Source organism: Cryptomeria japonica, chromosome 9 (assembly GCF_030272615.1).
Source record: "Cryptomeria japonica chromosome 9, Sugi_1.0, whole genome shotgun sequence".
NCBI classification, from domain to species: domain Eukaryota; kingdom Viridiplantae; phylum Streptophyta; class Pinopsida; order Cupressales; family Cupressaceae; genus Cryptomeria; species Cryptomeria japonica.
This window is the reverse complement of record NC_081413.1, coordinates 632735647-632756317: the sequence shown is the minus strand read 5'-3', so window position 1 is coordinate 632756317 and position 20671 is coordinate 632735647. Positions and strand designations below refer to the sequence as shown.

Genomic DNA, 20671 nt, shown 5'->3' with positions numbered 1-20671 from the left:
ACATCAGGAAAGTACAGAGGTATTTCATTATGTCCAGAATTAAGGGTTATCTTACTGGTATTTTCAGGATGAATGCTTGATGGATGGAAAATAATTATCAGAGCAATTGAATGTGTTTGATTCAAATAATAAAATGGATCTCGTGCCTGGAAAGTTTATCATGGAGACTAGGTGATTATTTTTTTGAAAATAATATCAATATTTGAGCTTCTGGACAGAGTCACCTAATTGCTTATTTCCAACATAATAATATTGAAGTTGCTTTCATTTGAATAGTCCACTTTAGGAGTTGGGCGTAATATTTTAATATTTTTAACGTGGGTCTCTATTTTTAAATAGCCCACTCTTCTAAAGTTTGGCATCTGAAATCTTTTATTTTCAAATGATATTGCCATGAATATCTTTTTTTTTTGGAAATAAAGATTAATCATTAAGGTTGTGAGCACCAAATTTAATATAGTTTGACTTTATAGAGTGAGTTTATTGTTGAATAAATATTTCATATGATCGGGAATATTTTGGCATGGGAATGACTGAGATTGAGTTCTTGCCTCCAAGTGATTCCTTTTTCTGAATCAGTTGGGATTCAAACTCATTATAGTGGGATTGGAGGATGATTCTGGAGAAGATGGGAACTTGATGGACGGAAGAGGGAATTTTACAGTAAAGAACGATGCCAGTTAATTACTAGTGAAGTGATTTAGCAGCCAGACCAAGCATTGGGACTCAGAGTCTGACCAAAGTCAGTATAAAACCATTCCCTAGCATTGAAGACAATGTGTGAAGATCAATAACAACAGATTCGTCATTTGCTTTGGCATGGGAAAGTGTTGAAGAGTTGTCTCTGTTGCTTGCCATGAATATTCAGTCTATCATCATCATTTGATTTTGGGTGACTTTAGTGTGCCATTCCAAAGGCATAAGGATTCCAATTCATGTGTGGTGATTCTTGGGAATGTTGTGGCCAATATTGGCAATCATTGCATCATATTATTTGCCTTTCGTGTGTGTATTCTTGCATCTCGGGTTGCCATATTTTATGCTTGCAAATCTCTTTCACATGACAGGAGGAGATTTATATCATCTACGACATTTATTTGGAGTAAATGGCTTCAGCATCTTGAAATTCTTCTGGTTGGTGCGAGTGTGAACAAAGTCATTATTCCAGTATTGGTGAAATTTATTATCAAAGAACAAAGTGCAGTTTGTAATATGCTGTTCTTGAATATTCAGAAAATTCCATGCATTTGCTGATTGCAATGATAATTACAGTCAAATGAGTTTCTGACATCATTGATGATTAGTTCAGATTGAGTGATTTTGGTTTTGGTAAGTCTCTACAATTCATTCATACATGCTTAACATGATTTATGATATGCATTGTATCAAAATACAAGCAGCCAGTATGTGTAAACATACTCAGACTTGAAAATACAAACGTGAAAATACTATTGCAAATGAGAAGACTTGCTATCTCAAAGTATTCAAACTGTTTGACAAAATATCATCAACAAAATTCATAGGAAGGAGTGAAATTGTAATCAAATTTAGGTAAGGGGAAATTACAATAATCACCCCATCCTTCAGCACCTCCTTTCTGTCCTCCTTATTCTCTAAGTTGAGCCTCCAAAAACTCAGGCATTAGGGGCCTAGGAGTGGTTCTACTTGAGCATAGCCTAAAAGACTAGGATCAGGTTGTTCATGTCTATCATGTCTATCACCCATGTTTTCTTCTTCTTACTCTGAACTGAAAGAAATTTCTTGCTCTTTCTCTTCTATTCCTGTAGATGATCAAATCCCTTTCTTTCAGACTCATTAAAAGTTTTCAGTCACTGAATTTTTCACCACAATTCAATCAGGCTGGCAGGATGCACAGCTCTGACACCAGTGTAAAATTCCACACTGTTTTTTTGTCAATTTTCTTTCCCTCTCAGTGGCTAATTTATCAAATCGTTCACATGATAGGTTAAGCTTGCAGGTTTGAATGTTTCAGTTTGCAATGATTCTTTTTTCAAAGACACAAGTCATTCACACAAGAAATAATGACAATGTTTGACCCACAAATTAATATATTCTAGTTTGGAAGCTATCACAATATTGTAGATTACAAAAGCAAAAGGAAGAGGCATTTTGTAGAGACTTTCAGAGTTATGAAACTTAACAAATTCTGACCTTGTAGACAGCAATAATACTTTGGAGTGAAGGTTTGTGCACTGGATGGACAGTAAATAAAATGCAAAGGCTGCACCAAAAGGGAATATACCACTCTTCAGGCCAACCCTCAAGTTTGTTGACCATGTATCTTACCTCCCATAAACAACATTACAATGCATTTGATATGCCTTGGATATTCACGTTTCCTTCCTTATGAACAGTAACCATTGTCAGCAACCTCATGTCCTAATGGAATGGCCCTTAAACGATCGTCTCTGCTCTTTTCTACACGTCCAGCTATCCACAATGCATGTTGTGGCTAGTGCTTGGAAAAACAAAGGAAATAACTCAAAACGCCTTACCATGGCCTCTTCCAAACTGCAACTATCTCATGCTACAACAATGACAAGGGTCGATAAGGTTTATCATGCAATGGTGTCCAAAGGAGCAACACACTGACACATAAACGAGACAGAATCCTCATGTCCACCATGAAAATCGATTCTATACTGCTGAATGAATCCCACACTTCAAGAATGGATGGTATTACCTACTATACATGAATCCATCACCAAACTTGTTGACTCTATTTATTTATGGTGTCTAGTCTTCTTGGCAATCCTAGAGATTTTTCTTTGCATAAAACACCCAAAATTTCTTGTGAGAAATTTGAATGACCTCTTCTGCAACTAGCTAGGATATAATCCTGCACTACCAAAACTAGTATCCCTTAGGGTTTTTGTTCTAGGGTTTCAGCTCTAGATGAAACTCTACAAATTATCAAATAGAAGAAATAATCCAAGCATAGTGAAAATAAGCTCCAAAACAATGTTTTATACAACCTGTAGAACAATTTCAAAAACATTTTCAATTTCTTGCTTAAAATAACTTACTTAAGTCCTGAAAATAAAGTGTCATCATTATTCCCCGTTTAATATTTCACTTAAGTCACTTTATAATTTTTTATTGAATTAATTAAATAACATTACTCTTAAAATGTACTTTATCGGATAATATTAAATAATTAATTTAAATTATTCCCTCACTTTCGACTTTAGCCTACGAGAATAAGATAGGCTAAATGGTCTCTTAGGCCACTCTTCGGAAAGGGGACATTACACTATTCTTCCCGAAATAGGATTCTCATACATCTCTTCATGACCCTTCTCATCCTTTTTCTTGAAGACATCTTCCTTTACTTCTGCAATCTTCTTCTACCTCTCTCTCTGGGACTCATGTGTCCCCTTGCAGTTACAAGATTCTTCTTGCAACAATTGCTCCAATCTCTAGGGTATTAACCCTTTGATATTATAGTATTCTCCCTGCAACAAAGGTCTCACAATATTTCATCAAAATTTCTTAAACACATCTTTTCAGATTCTTGTGTTTCTTCTACCCTTCTGCAATCTGCAACCTGCAACAACCTTCTCACGCACACCTTCAAGTACTCATCAACTCACAAGCCTTTTTCTATAGTTACAAGTTCTCTTTCATACCTGCAACAAACTCACAGACATTCCATCCTCTACCCCTTTAAGACTAAGGAAGACACACCTGTCAACATTTCATCGACCCACCTTCTCATAATGGAGGAACTTTGTGCACCTTATACCCAGCATTATCTCTATTGGAGGATAACCAACAGTCTCTGCAATTACAGGTTTCTTTCATACTTGCAACTTCACTCACACACCTACCCTCTACCCAATTAGGACTTTGGAAGATGCACCTCCTAACACTTCCTCTACCCACTCTCTCTTAGTGGAGGAATTTGTGCACATTCTACCCCAGGTTTGTCTCTATTGGAGGTTAGTCAACACAACTTTATGCATATTCGATAACTTCTACATCCTACATCCTTACATTTCACCTTAATATTAACTTAGCAATGTAGCTCCACAATCTCCTCAAAACTCTTCCAAACGAACAACTTGCTCTGGTACCACTTGACACAGTCACAACCAGGGGTTCTTATTAGATTGGCTAGTTATGTAGTCAAAAAAACACTTTCCTTTATTAATTACCAATGAAAAAACATTGCAGCAGGGTACATATCATTCCAATGATCTCATAGGCCATCATTCTTACATGCCCTCACACAGGCCTTTGATGTCAAGCCTTAAAAACTCACATATGCAGTCACCCAAACAACTTCACCAACTTGTACTCACTGAATCTTCTAACTCTGCCCAGCAGATTTGAAACCCTTGTAAAAGACTCCTAAAAAGCTCTTCAAAATGGGTTCAAAATCTCTATTTATAGCCCACAATGGAGTTGAGGCAGTTTACCCATGCCTAGACAAGATATGAGACGTGTTAAGCCTCCATTCATCCTTAGGATCTGCGTGCCGATGGTTAAAAATGTCACTTTGTCATTTTCTGGTGAAAATTTGCATTCTAACAGTAGTAGTGAAAATTCAAGGGGTACATGGATAATATCTTGGTTACTTGAAAATTCCATAATTTCTTCATCTTGATGAAAAATAAGCTAGTTGCAAATGTAGTTGCATTTTTTTCATTGGCACCCTATAATTTACTTATCTCAATTCTATATTTGAGGTTTTTTGCCAAGTTTGTACATACATTTACACCCAAGCATCGTACATGGAGGAGGTGGCCATTGACTCTGATAATGTTACCTTGAAATTCAAGTTTACAAAAGTGGCACTTCCACAACCTAGTGCCCCTAGATGTCTCAAGCTTTGCTTGCAACTTAGTTACAAATTGTTTTAAAGGGGACTTAAGATCAAAGAGATTCTAACATATTTTTGCAACATTTGGAAGGGCAACTAATACTTGCACTCCCAATAGAACTAGGTGTTTCATCCCTCTTTGCAATTGTACTTGAATCATCAGATGCATAATCAGATTTATTTTCTACTTCAACTTCAACCTCTTGAGGCTCACTCTCATCCTCACTCATGTCATGAGAACTCATATTAATAGTGACACTGTAAGAAATGATAATTTTTTTTATAGGTTTATAATTTAAAAGCATAATGCAAGACAAGGATTTTTTTTGGTTTTTGTTAATTTAGCTCGCACAAAGCATAGAAGTAGAGGATGCACAAATAGAAATCGTTGTGCTTAACCTTTGTTAAACAAGGGTTTCCCATGTGTTTTTCTTACTTCAGGTTGCATGAAGCATAGAAGTAGAGGATGCACCACATCAAAATGCTAATTTGACAATTAAATTTTATGATCGATTTTAATATTTGATCAAACATTTGTGCATTATTTTACAAAATAACTTGAAAAATGATTTAAAAAAACCTAAATACTATTTGTCATAAATTGACAATTGTGAAGTTAAATGGTCATACTAGGTTTTCACTTCATTTTCTGTTACTTAAAGTTGCATGGAGCACAAAAGTAGATGATACACAAGATGAAATCCTAATATTTAACTTAAATGTTTTTGACAACAATGCTACAAACAAGCCTACAAACCAAAATAAATCTTAGAATTAAGTTTTAAGAATGAAATGAAAAAATCTAAAATAAGAATCATAAATGAGAAATGAAGAAATCATAAATGCTTGTACCTTCAGGCTTGATGATGGGTTGAATCTAGCAAATGCTTTCACTTTTCTTAAGTCTTCTTGCTGATCTCACTTTACCTCTCCTAATATTGTCCCACTCTTGCAATCTTCTCACTCTTGGCTTGCTGCCTCTAATTCCAGTTTTTAGCTTCAGTCAATGAAGTTCCTTTGTGGTTTGGAATGAGGCTGAAATGTCTTTTTATAGGTTTTGTGAGGCCTTGGGGTGTGGGTGAGGTTAGGGTTATGAGCACTAGATAAAGGATCCTTTTATTTCTTTTTTGAAAAGGACACTTTTTTAGTGCTTCTTTGTCGGGGATGCTTGTGTGTTCTTTTTAGGGTTGAGGGGTGCCTAGGGATGTACAACCTAAGATGTCCAAGGATGTCCCAAAGTCCCTTCGATGTCCTCATATAGAGGACAATGTAACATCCTCTCTCAAAGGTTAACATCTTGCAGATGTCTCAAAGACAATGGTAGAGCGACGTCCCCCACATTTTGGGGATGTCCTCGTACGAAAAGTCTTTTTTTTTTTAAACTTTGGGTTTTTTGCGGGGTGGGGGGCAGGGGGGGGTTGCGGGCATTGGCAGGGGCATCCTTGTGGAACAATGGCTGAAAGTAAAGTAGCACACTAGCATTTTGGTATTGTTGAAAAAATTGGAAAGATCTTATAGTGGATTTGAAGGTTTGTACTGTCTTGAAAGCTCCTCAATCCCATTGAGAGCATTGTCCCTTGGCTATGCTAGACTCATTTGATGCATTTTATAATCGTATTTTTCATAAAATTTACATATTTTTAGGAAATCTAAGTATATTTTAAGTTGCTGGGTTGAATTTTTTTTGGTCGACTAAGTCTTAGTCAAGTTTGAGTATGCACATTGTGTTAATGTATATAAAGGTCAAACGGGCTAATAGGAATCTTAAAAATAATTCGGGAGATGAAATTTTGACACATCAAAACTACATTTATGACACACCCTCTCATTTGTATGGAGCGTCTTGCTAGTTTGTAAAACCTACATTATTTGATTCTCTAGAACCTGAACCAAAATGGTTTTAGTACTGATCTTAATTCTAGTTCTCTATGGAAATGTCTGAGTTCCTTAGAATCTGTGGTGTCTTATTGGAAAACTCCTGAAAATGCCATTCATGATAGGGATCTATGAAAGCTAAAAAAGGAAAAAAACTAGCTTAACCAAAACCATTAGTCATACAACAGAGTTCTCGAGATGTTTCTGAAAAGGACATGACATTTCCTGGCAGTTTCCTAGATGAACCCACATAAGAAATTTGTAAAGGTTTAAAAAAAGAACAAAAGCAGAACTGATTCAACATAAATCACAAATCATATTTATAAACTTCGTTACAGATTGAATTATAAAATATTAACTATTTGTAAAGTTTTGTTAGGTTAATGTTGATTATTTAACATAAATGATAAAATTGTATCCATTCTGAACAAGTACCCATACTTGTTTCTTGGTAGTTTATGCTGCAGCCAAAGAGCAAATACAGCGACATAATCTATGCTCGTCAAAACACACTTAACACAAGTTAGTGACCCAAATACTTGATTTGATAGGTGAGGGGACCATGAACAAGCCATATGCTGTGGGCATGCATTCTTTGACATTTATTTCTATGAGGCATTGCCATTTTGTAAGTCCAGTCACCCCCATGTGCATTGCTCAGCCATAAAATAAAAATTACATAAAAAATTTAAATATAACTCAAATAACTTCGCGAATTAGATCTCAAGATTTTATCTTCTTTTTGTTCCCAACAGCTCTTACAAGATGGATTGTAATATTCCCACTATTTTTTTTTTTTTTTCAAAGCAATATCACAATTACACCAATCACCCGTTAGGGTTAGAATAAAGAAATCCAAACAACTGGAAAGAACCCTACACTTTTTGATCATCGAGAGCCCAGACTGGGAGGGTGAGAGCATACAGTAGCAGGGGATCGTTAGTGATAATCTGCTGAATTGCTGAAATACAATAACGGGTGGCAAGCCAGCCCCTTCCACTTTTCAGCAGGATGAAGACCAAGAACTTGATGGTAAACCAACCAAGGGAACAAGAGCATAACCAGAACCAAATCACTCTATCGCTTATGCTGCGGGAGGACTTATACATAAAAACTATCACTCAACCGCATATTTCAGTAGGAGGACAATATCACTCAACCACTTTCTCAGTGGGAGGACAAAATTACAAAAAATTGAATTACAAAACAAGAAGGCGGCTAAGCCATCCTCTTCCACTTGTTCAGTGGGAAATACCATATAATGCAACAAGAATGATTGATCAGTACTACTGAAACAATCTTACAAAAATAGAGATGCGAGAGAAGATAGAGTTAAGTACATATCTCAAGTATTTAATATCAAAGTTCACACAATAAAAATCACTACTTGCTGTTCTGAAATCAGAGTCAATAATATGCAGAACCAGCCACACCCAAATCCACTAAAATGCTCGTAACTTTCCCAAAACTAAATGAAATCACGTCAAACCAAATGCAAATGAATAGTATAACTTAAGTGATCAAGCCAATACCTTAAAACAGCAAATTGAAAGCCACAAGAGTGATGCACGCAACCCAATGCAAATCTGGAAATGGCACTACAGCTGAATACTTCGATTTGCAATCACAAATTAGAGAGTTCACCAAATGCCGCGCCAATGTAGAAGAACAATTGTCTCTCCAATACGCTTCTAACGAGCCTTCACCCAGAACGATGCACCCAACACACAAATAGCCACGAACAAAATACACTTCCAGCCAACACGCACCAGCAACTCCAAAAAACGCAGCAGCACACAACTCTTCAAAAAACACACCAAATGCAATCCAAAGGAACACCAAGTAGTTCACAAATTCGAACCACAGCTAAGAGTGATGTCTCACACTCAAAATTGCAAAGAAAGATCTAGGAGGTTTTCACCCTCAAAGAAGTCTGGAGTCATTGCGACAGCATAACAATATATTTTCTTTGGATGCTCAAATGAGGAGCCAAACACCTGTATATATAGATTTTCAAGTCTGGAATTCAAATGAAATTGCCTCCAAATTCACCTCTTCCAAATTGCATTTCATTTCAAGTGGTGGACCCAAGTATGGCGCCCACTTCCTTAGTCAAAAATCGCGCCTAGGAGTGAGGACCATGATTTTGGCATAAAATAAACTTTGTTGAATATAAAATAAAGTCTCCTTTCATTTTTTGGCGTCCCCCTTCAATCACCAAATGATTTGCCTAGATAGACGTAGGAAGAAAATCACATTATGCACAATTCCCAATATCATTAATCAGTAATAAAATAATTAAATATTGTTGGCGGCATTATTGTACACGAAAGTAAGACTAGTTAATTATGTGTAATTGTCTTGGTTAGTTGGCAATCGAGGGGTGGTCGTTGCGGTGCTACTGTTGGCGCTTGCACCCCCTCGGTATCTTTATATACTTCGGAATGTAACTTGTAACAAAGATTGAGGAATGGGATAACATCTCTTATACTTGTCTGATATCTATGGTGTTATCATTTTGCATTACGTGCTTATGTTTTAAGTTATTCATCCGAGAGGGCAAACATTTGGTGCCGTTGCCTAGACGTACTCGGGAACGGAAAACGCGGATGGTGCACGGACACGATGGGCCTACCTGTCGGTGAGATTAACCCAGAGGCCGACGACGCGCAAACGGAACAATCGTCGTGGGACATAGAGCGTGATGGCAAGAGGCAAAGGGGAAATTGAACCCTGTAATAATCCCGACACAATGTTGAGATAAATTGTGGCCGAAAGGAAAAATAATAAAAGTTTTTTTTGTGTACATGGCGTGTGCTTGCTATGTATGGAAGTGATTTATGCCCAATATATTAAATAAAGATAGAAATAAAAAAGCAGAAACGGACGAGTGGGAGGCCGCGCAGAGGGCCTTGATTCTAGAGCAGCAAGTAGAACGTAGACAGAGGCTGAGGCAACTTGCCGAAGGACGACCTGCCGAAGGGTGGCCCGAGGGGAACCAAGGAGGTGTCACGGAGGGTGCAAAAGCCGATGGAAATTTCTATGCGTCGCCAGAACACCGTAGGGTGCGGAGCCACGAAGAGTTTCTGGAGGAAACAAGGTTAAGGAGAGATCTAGTCGAAGAGACCCGGGATCGGTTCAAAAACTTATCCCTTACACCACAAAGTGAGGATCACCAAAGGGAGCCAGGAGTGGGCGCAGGTGACAACGAAGGGGAGGATAACCGTACGGTAGGTGCCACACTTGGCAGGCAAAACACTGTACCTCCAATCACCCACGCAGGACACACCACCGGCACCGGAGGGACCGGCACAGGGGCCCAGACACAGCCACAACCACCTCTAGGACGATGACCCCCATCGATGGGGAGTAAACAGAAACTGTCGAAGTTCAATGGCGACGGGAAGGAAGATCCCGTCCGCCATTGTCGAACGTGCGAAACCATATGGTTAGCGAACGGTGTTACCGACCAAGACGAATGGGTAACACAGTTCCTAGCAACTTTAAGGGGAGTGGCCATAGATTGGTACTCAGACATGGATAAGGCCAAAGTCGGCACATGGCCCGACCTGAAGGAGTTTGGGATAGAGTTCCGCCTCCTGAGAGATGACAATGAAATAGTCGCCGAGATCTATGGAACGAAGCAGAACAAGAATGAGACTGTCCGAGCCTATAGTCGGCGGCTGAAGGAACTATTGGGAAAAATGGAGAGTCAACCAGCAGATGGGTTGAAAATCGTTCCACCTACATCGTACGAAGACGCATACAATAGAGCGATGGATCTCGAGAGCGAGACCAAGACATCGAAGAAAAAGAAGAAGGATAGCTCGTCCGAGGAGGATGACTCGTCACAGGAAAGCAGCAACAACAGTGAGGCTGGCAAACAGGTGCAAGTGCTCCAGAAAGACATAGAGCGAATGAGGAGGGAATTCAAAACAATGAGAAGCACCGGTCGGACCAAAGGGGACATATGGTGCACTGAGTGCAAAGAGGGGCACACAAAGGGTACTTGCTCGAAGAAGGCATTCTGCGAGATTTGCCAAGTGATGGGACACTCCACCAAGGAGTGCCCATACAACATGAAAACCCGGAATACGCAAATGAACCGGGTGCTGTTCACGGAGCAGGCCACAACGTTTGCACCAGTGGGTACGGGCCAACAAGCGAACAACAATGCAACCTCGGGAGGCTATCGAGATAACCGGTGGGGAGGATGAAACAACATTAACAACAATAACAACACAAGGAGCCGGATCCAATACGACTCCAAAGGTCGACCGATGGTACAATGCAGAGCGTGCAGCCAGTGGGGGCACTTTGCCCGAGACTGTTCGAAGGGAGAGGCCACACAATATTTGTGCAAATGGTGCGGGATCGGGAGACCACGAAGACACCACCTGCTCGAAGTCCGACGTCAACTTGCTCAATGTCGAGGAAACCAAAGAAGGAAGTGCTGGCCGTAACCCGCGCCCAAGCCAGACACGCAATGTGCCCAGACCCGGAGATGGAGAAACGAAGGGCACGAGAAGCATGAGAAGAAATTGAGAAAGAGATACGAGAAAGGGCGAAGGTGAAGGGTATGAAGAGTACTTCCAGCTAACCGGAGGCGGAGGATGCTATACTAAATCAAATTTTAAAATTAAAACTGGAGGTGCCTGTGAAGGTACACGACCTCCTCCAGACGATGCCTCAATTACGAACGGCGTTGCTGAATAATCTCTCCCAACCACGCACCAATACCAACCACCGTACAGATGTTCTTGAGGGGTCTACAATAGACCCCATGCTGCTGGCAGTTAACATTGGAAGGAACTCGGCCATTGTGGAGATGGGTATCCTTGGCACCATTCTAACCGATACCATCGTTGATGGTGGATTAGGAGTGAATGTTCTTCCAAAAGAAACCTGGCAGAAGCTGGAGAAGCCGACGTTGTGGCCATCTACATTCAATCTGCTCGGAGCAGATCAGCATGGAATCAAACCCATCGGGACACTGATGGGCCAACAAGTTACCATCGGGACGCAACCCTTCATATTGGACTTCGTGGTAATCCCACTAAAGAAAAAAGGGTATGATGCGATCTTAGGGAGAGGGTCGCTGGTGGCAGCCAAGGCCACCCACAACTGGAAGAAGAACACTCTGTCTATGGAGAATGGAGGAAGGAAGTTTATCATAGACCTCGGGACATAGTTGGTTAGTGAGGAACTGGCATCATCTTCGGAATCGGAGGGTGAAGGAGAAGGCAACCTGAGGAACGAAGGACGAGGCTGCAGGGAGCCCAACGACGAAGGGATTCTCAAACTAGGAGAGTGCTCCGAGGATGAGACAGGGTCATTGAACGGGCTCTTCCACTGGCAGATGGAGGATTATGAAATGTTCCAGAGCTACAGGCTCGAAGTAGAGGAACCAGAGCAAGTAACAGAGGAGGTGTACCTGCCAGAATACATAGAATATTGGAAGGGAGACGCCCCAAACCTCGGTGACGTAGATAATCCGAAGATCAATTGTGTCGGCAACGATTGGAACCCTGTGTGGAAGGCCGCAGCTTTCAAAATCTTTATTATTCTTCTTCTTATGGACGGGAAGGAGACCGTGGTCCTCGTAGAATTTGTGGTTCCAGGTCTTCGGATGGCCATTGAAAGTAGACTTGCCACCAATGGGTCCAAATTGAAATCCTACCACGAGAAGCACGCAGGGGACCCGAGAGGCCGGAAGGACACCCGAGAGGATGGAAGGGGACTCGAGAGGCCGGGCAGGCGACTTGAGAGGCACGGGACCAACGCGGGAGATTCTTGGGTGAGGAAAACCGAGAAGGATGAAGGGTGATCCTAGAGACAGGGGACCTGAGCCGAAGACTCTCTAGACAACTAAATTAGGAAATTGGAAAAAAAAAAAATAATTTTTTTTTACGGCCCTACGGGTCCGTACGGCAGTTGACCTTATGGCTTGAAGAAAAAAATTATAAAAAAAAAAAGAAAAAAAAGAAGAGAAAGCCACGGTGGAACCACCATACGGTAGCACCATCGTGCGGTGGGACCATCGGTGGTGGCAACACCGATGGTGGGACCACCGACGGTGGAACCACCGTGCGGTGGCACCACTGGCGGTGGAACCATCGTACGGTAGCACCCGGACCTCACGAGGGGTGCTGCCCCTCGACCCTGCTGGGGGCACTGCCCCCAGACCCCAGTTTATTTTTGAGCTACAGTACACTTGTTGGAGTTGGGCGAAGGGCATTAGAGATGTCACGGTAAGTGTTGTGGTTGTCCATACTGTGAGAAAGAAGCCTACAGCTAAGCATTGGCGGGGAAGCCATAAGCCGTAGAGGGAGACGGATTTGGAGGTTGGGAACAAACAGAGTTAGAGGGAAGCCATTGCAGGTCCGCGCAGTTGTATGACACCAGGGAGTTATTCAGTTCAGTTATTAGCCTTTGGGGAGTGTGATGGAGGATTTGAGGTGTGTCCTAGCCTTTGTGCCAGCAGGTTGTGGCCACCTCCAGGTAGGAATGGTACGCTTTGAGGAACTTGGAGTATGTCTCGGCTGGACGTGAGGTTGCCTTGGTGGATGCAGAGAGGGCTTGGTAGGAGCTGACCACCAGGTTGGAGGCAGTACTAGCGTGAGACGTAGCTCAGCGTACCCAGGAGTTGGATGCCGAGAGGGCAGCGCGGGTGGCTATCGAGGACAAATTGGCTAGGGAGACAGTATCATTTGAGTAGCAGTTGGTGGAGGTTGAGACTGAAACGCGTGTTTTGCAGACAAGTTTGGATTAGGCACAGGAGGACTGTGATGTCGAAGGAAGCAATAATGGTGAAATCCGCACTTGAGCATCAGATGGTAGCAGAAAAGGGTTTTCAGGCGAGGATGCAGCAGGCGTATAAGTTCCGGGCTCGACTGGCGTCAACGGTTCTATTTAATGTAATCTCTATTTTGTATTAAGTTGTCCGGAGACGACTTATTTTCTTTTGGGGGGGATGATGTTGGCGGCATTATTGTACACGAAAATAAGACTAGTTAATTATGTGTAATTGTCATGGTTAGTTGGCAACCGAGGGGTGGTCGTTGCGGTGCGACGGTTGGCACTCGCACCCCCTCGGTATCTTTATATACTTCGGAATGTAACTTGTAACAAAGAGTGAGGAATGGGATAACATCTCTTATACTTGTCTGATATCTATGGCGTTATCATTCTGCATTACGTGCTTTATGTTTTAAGTTATTCACCCGAGAGGGCAAACAAATATTAAACCTTAGGATAAGGAAATAATATTTAATTAAATCACTTATGACTCCAATACTGATTATCAACAAAATCCAAGATGAGGCTGAGCAATGAAGACCACTGAACTACATCAGATCAGGACCATATCCAAGACTGCCAAAAATAGAAACGCTCGAACTGCCACTTACTAAAAATAGTAAATCATGAAATATTGCTTCGAAAATCATGATCTTCGCACCCAGAGAAAGAGCTTGGCAAGCTTAGTAACATCGCACCATCTAGACAGCCAAACCCCAACTTACTAAACATAGTAAGTTCACATTCCACCAAAGAGTCAACTGCATGTTATGCCACATTGGAGTCCATGAAAATCCTAGAAGGGAACCACAAGCAGGATTGAAGAATTCCCCTCTGACTACCCCTGACAAGCTTGATCAGAACTCCATAGAAGATGGAAACCCTAATTCTCCTTTGCACATAGCCTACGGGTCTCCGGAATAGGCCAATGGACCACTGAATGCATCATCACAAAGAAGGGGACATTACATGGATACTCATTGCTTAGTCATTCAGACCACCATCCTCTTGAATGTTGGCTTATATTTTAGTCAATCACTCCGCCATCTGCTCAAATGTTTCTTTTATATAATCATGCAACTATTTGTGTTCAAAAGTCCTGTCTGCAAATGTTTATGTACTTACTATAAATGAGGAAAACACACTATTGACTTTTGGATCTAATATAATGTTAGTTTTCTCCATAAAAAACCAAGACAATGTAAGTTGCAAACACCATTGTAACTTCCCAATTCAATCATAAATATAAGTACATACACATTAAAGTGCGTTCCATTTAATTCTCTCAAATTCTGTGCATTCATTCTTCTGACAATGACAAGGATGCAACTTTATTTATTTCTATTCAAATGATTCTGTATCTTTTTCTTCTATTAGCACAAGAAGTAATTCGGATTGTTATAGAAGAAAGCCTAACATTGAAAGAGTAAAGCGCCGACGAACAACATACTTATTGACTTTTGAGCCATTCTCTTGGTATTTGTTATTTTATGTGCATTTTCAGTGACAATTCAAAGAAATAGCTTGGTTTCTGAGTTTATGTGAAGATTTTGAAAATTGTTTGATTATAATTTGACAGGTTTGGCCAACTTCAAGATGTTGATCTGGAAAATGTTGAACCTACAATTCAAGCTGGTAAACATCAACTGTTTGACTGTGCTTGTAAATATATAACTAATTTTTTTCCATATCATTTAATTTGAATTTTTCGCTCTATAAAATAATGTTGCAGATGATAGATGAAAAAATAGTGTGACTGAGACTATAGTGGTTACTATTTTAAGCATTGCTGAGGTAGTTGATATTCACATCATTGATTTTTATTGGGAATCTAAATATGCAAATCATTTCTAATTGCATTTTAATATTCTCATTCCGTGGTTAATTTTTGGATCAACCACCTTTATAATTAAGGTTTTCCTTTATCATTTTAATTTTTTAAATTTATGGTGCAACATTTAGTAGATATTTTCTTATTGCTAGTTTTGTTCGATGCTAATTGAACTAGTTGTATATTTTGTTTTTTTGAATGATTTATGATTTATGACTGTAGAGTGATATTTGACAACTCTCACATTCTCACCTATTTGCAATCTGTTGTATACAGACATTGATAATCCAAGCAATCTGCGTCCTGATTCACCTATCATTTTTGAAGACAGGTGAGAAAATTAGTTTCTTTTCTTAAATGAAAATATTTGTCTCAAAAGAAGTCTTAAAAGTTAAGAATGTATCTGTACAAAATCTTAGTGGATGGATTAAAAGTGTAAAAGAGAGAATATGAAAGTTAAAAAAGTCTAAAGAAGTAAAAAGGAGAACTCGAGAGTGCAAACCTCCATACTTTTATGGTATCTGTGATTGTTCGTGTAGTCTGCAAGCTCCTTTGATTTTCATAAGCCACAATCTTGTGTAAGTGTGGAGACTCGAGGTCTTTGTGGGTATGTCAAAGCTCGTACCTTATGCATGTCTAGGGAACCTGCACGCACTTGACTTTTTAATGAAAACTTATTGGAACTAAAAAATAATGCTAGGAACTAGTAATCAGGTTTATCTGTAAACAAACGAAAAAAAAAACCTATCCCTTGTATGGATCTAAAATGACTAGAAACTGGTATTTGGACAAGAAGCCAGCAAAAATATACTTACTAGACAAAGAGAACACGACATATTTTGTATAAAAGTCCTATTTTATTACATTCTTTTAAGACTTCAACATTTTGGGTTCTTTATAGTTTATACATTAAAATCTAGGCTGGATCATTCAACAATGTTTTCCAAGGCTTTCATACTAGAATCCTACTAATCTCAGTAAGTTTTTTGTCTCCTTGGTGCTTGCTTGAATTTTCTTGAAATACTCTCCTTCCTGTGCCTCCGTTAGAATGAGCTTTCAACTTGAATTTGAAAAAGGCACCTTTTGAAAAGTTGACACACTTAACTTGGGGTTTCAAGACTTGTAAGTTCTAGTTCAAATTATGGATGGGCTTTGTGTTCTACTCTTTTTTGCATCCCGGCGCGCCCCCCCCCCCCCCCCCCCCCCCCCGCCCAAGTTTATTGATAAATTTGGTAGATGGTTGTAGAACAAGCTTAATCATTCTTAGGTGAAACTAGTACAACTCGTAATTTTCATTTTATTTGTAAATGTTTTCTAGGTATGCATACTTTTGGGTTCTAACTTTGTAATATTTAATTTGCAACTTTATTTTTCTAGAAAATGGTAGCACATTTTAGACTATCAAAGAGTTCATCAACTAATGGAAAAGGATAGATATCTTGAATTATAACCTTATTAAAAGCCCTAAAATGGACACCAAACCTTAGGGCACTGTTTTTTATGTTATATGTTAGGAGTTCACTAAATGTTCTATGAAACCCTTTATGTTATAGGGTTCTAGCTTTGTAATATTTAATTTGCAACATTATTATTTAAGAAAATGGTAGCACATTTTAGACTATCAAAGAGTTCATCAACTAATGGAAAAGGATAGATATCTTGAAGTATAACCTTATTAAAAGCCCTAAAATGGACACAAAACCTCAAAGCACTGTGTTTTTTATGTTATATGTTAGGAGTTAAGTAGACAGAATATAAATGTTCTATGAAACCCTTTCTCAATATATTTTTTCCATCTGCCTTATCAATTCTCTTTTGATATTACATGCTTATCACCAACATGTCTTTATGGAGGTAATTTTGGTGGAAAGTCATTAAGATAAAATTCCTTGAATTTTTCAAATATGTTTTTTATTTAAAAATCTATGTTTTTACCCCTTCTATATCTCATTGCTTTGTTTGGTGAGAATTGCAAAGCATTGGTTTCCTTTTCAGGCCAATCACTTGACTTTGAATGCCTGCACTAGTTTTAGTAATTATATATAGAATATCCTTTATATGGTTGGAGTATATAACTTTTTTGTAGTACAATATTGCTTTTATGAAAAAAATTGGTTTTCTATTCCAAGAATGATGCAAGAATACTTGTGGGATAATGGGAGGAATGATTCTGTTTTCCACCCATACATGTATACAGTAGCATCTCATCAAGGTTCATTAGGGAGAGAAGAGATGGTGTTCTCCATACATGCATACGATGCGATTGTATATCATCAAGGTTCATGATGAAGGGGGGATGTTCTTTTATAAGATACATGTATTGCAATTGAATGTCAATGGGGTTCATGTTGCTAGGTTGTTGATGGGTACTTCTGCTGAATTCAGGTTTATAAATAGTAGTCTTTTCTTAGTTGTAGGCAACTCAGTATCTAATCATTAAAGCTGATCACGTATTTGGAAGATAATCATAAGTTTACTGCATGACTGCAGTTTTAAAGACTCACTATTGTAAGTGGCAGATGAGAGCTAACCATATGCAGTATATCAGTCGTAAACCAAGATAAAACTTTATTGCAAATAATCACTGTAGTAAGTGGCATATGAGAGCCATTTAAATTGCCTTATAAATTCATATATTTAATGCTATTGTGATAGGGAGGATAGTGCTAGGTGGTTGTTAAGTGGCTAGTATGTTTGCTAGGTAATAGTTCCTTACTGTTTTCAAGGTGTAAACACCAAGGTCAGAGTGCAAATAGCTCAAAGGCAGTCTAACAACTCACCTTGCTCCTCCTCCCTATGTCAAGCTCTCCTTGGCTACTCAAAAGCTCCAACTCCATAATCTCTTTGGTTTGGTAATCCAACTCCTTACTCACCCAAATGGCATTCAATCCTCTGTTCCTGATCTGCTCTCTAACTGCACAAAGACTCCTCTTAGTGAATTATGAGTTTGAGACAAGTTTTGTTTCCTTGGGTGTTTGTGGGTCTTCTACGTTCTGGAGTGTAGAAGCCTTCACAAGTGCTGCAACCTAAATTTTGGAGTCTTCCCCACCAAAAGGGTTAAAATCACAAATGGACAACTTGTTTCAACTGTTTTTGTTGAGCTTTATGCCTTACATCCTTCATGTTTGTACCCGATTTGACAAAAATTTAATTTTAAGGCCTAAAAAGGCTACAAGGAATTAGCCCTCCATTAGGGGTTTTGTGCTCACCCTGTTCAAACGATGGACTTCCAGAACAAAAGCTTCACATTTATGGATACCCTTTTGGGAAAACTTGAAGATTCATAAAGTTTCAGGGTCTCTCAGGCCTTCTCCATGACTGTCCCAAAAATGGGTGAAGGAGGGTTTTGAAGGGTTTTGATGGTGAAAAACCAAGATCCAAACTATAAACCTCCAATATTGACAAGAGACCTTAGTACCATCCTACTACTGACTATTTAGGCCACAAATAAGAAGATTTATACTTCAAAGTTTGAAGAACAAGTTTTTACAAAAAGTTGCTTATAAGGAAAATGCAACATTTTACAACTTTTCCAATATTGCCTCTTTCAAACACATCATTTGCAAACAAAACCAATTACATTCAACATGTGAACATGTCTACCATCTAGATGCAAAGAAGAGTCATGTTAGCCCTGCATACAAGCATTAGGCAATTACAAAATGAATTAATTCACTGTCAAGCTGACTGTTGCTGCCCTTTTGTCTTTCACTGTTTTTTTGTAGTTCACTGTGACCTGCACTTTCACTGTTAGAACTCTTCACAAAAAGTCTGTTTTTGTGCTTCTTAATAAGGCTCAGTCTTCAATGGCTCTTTGTCCTTCATACCTGTCATTTAGAAGGAGGAGATTACAAATATAACTTCAAGAAAATGTAAAACTCAGTCCTAGTTGACTGGGACAGCAAATGGGCATTCCAAAATCTTGCCTTAAAGATCATTGATTGATCTTGGCAACTTCAAACTCATAGATGACATAAAGGACCCTCCTTGTGCTTGTTTGCAAGCCATTAGAAGGAGGTACAACAACCTTACAAGCTCCAATGCATGATGGAGAGTAGGCTAATGAAAGGAAATTGCCTCTAAAACAGTGACTCACTGTTTTTTACATTATTTTCACAAACTAAACTTGCAAACAATCTCCTCATGGCTTAGAAAGCCTCTTTGCCTTGGCATACAAACTTCAACTTCAAGGCAAGTCTGTTCAACATTTAAATGCACTTGCTATAGAAGAGCAAAGCATTAAATTTCTTCAAGACCCTAGCCAAATGGCACACTTGCCTAGGGCTTAATGGCCACCAAAACTCCTTACACCTGCATTCTTGAAAACAAAACATGTATTTACATAGTCTACAAGTTGACCAACTGGTTCTTGGGAAGCCATGAGCATTTTAGGACTCCAAGAAGCCAAGTTGGTCAAGCATCCTTGCCAATTCCTAGACAAGGCAGTGAAACTATCAAATCAAACTAATTTTGCCACAAACTCAGAACTTGATAAAATCAAATGCCACCAAAGGGAAAAGTTTAAGAAAACATATTAGAATCAGAAAATGCAAGAACAGTACGGCCAAGTACAGCTGGTGTATGGACTGCTGTTCACATGGAGCCAAAAACTAGAGAAAACCAAACAAAACTAGTGTAAATTTGCAAAATGCTTCTTCACTTCGAATGATCAACCCTTACAATAGTTAAAACAGGAGATTAAATACCTCTCCAAGTTGGTTAACCTCCTGTACGGACAGGTACATGTCCAAGGGCACTTAATTTTGACATTTTGATGCCTAAATGACAACTTTTGGTGCCTAGAAAATGCAAGATTGACCTCCAAAACTAATCATCACCTAAAAATACTTCTCATACCTTAAACCCAAGAATAAAACATGTCTAAAACCTTTTCAAAACAAAACCACAAAAAAAACTCATTTTTCCATCATTTTGCCAGGCAACACCAAATTGGCAACTTTGAGCAAAAAGATGAAAACAAGAAACCAAAACCCCATAATGAGTTCAAAACTCATCAAAACAACCTAGAACAACTTCAAAAACATCCTAAACAACTTTCCAACTTAAAACAACAAAAATCAAACCTGAGATGAAAATGAAGCTGAGAATGAAGCTAGGTGCTCCTGCACCATATTCCCAAATGTATTTTAGTTTATACTCAATTTCTGTGTGGATAAGTACTTGAACCATTCCAAAGCCACGTCTCATGTTGAATGAGTTCATACCTTGCTTTATATAAACAAAGTGATTAACTTCTTTTGGCTTCTAATTTACAGCTTAGGTGGTCTTTGTGGTTGGTTGGATGAACAATGTATCATCAT

General features: G+C 39.2%; 1 protein-coding gene across 1 annotated transcript in view; it reads left to right on the top strand.

Moving 5' to 3' along the window:
• The window catches only part of LOC131075710 (glutamyl-tRNA(Gln) amidotransferase subunit C, chloroplastic/mitochondrial), a 110385-nt gene that overhangs the window by 53083 nt on the left and 36631 nt on the right, over positions 1-20671 (top strand). The window contains exons 3-4 of the mRNA XM_058012581.2: positions 15099-15154; positions 15627-15681. Coding sequence (XP_057868564.2) covers positions 15099-15154; positions 15627-15681 — 111 coding nt within the window. The remainder of the gene's footprint in view (positions 1-15098; positions 15155-15626; positions 15682-20671) is intronic.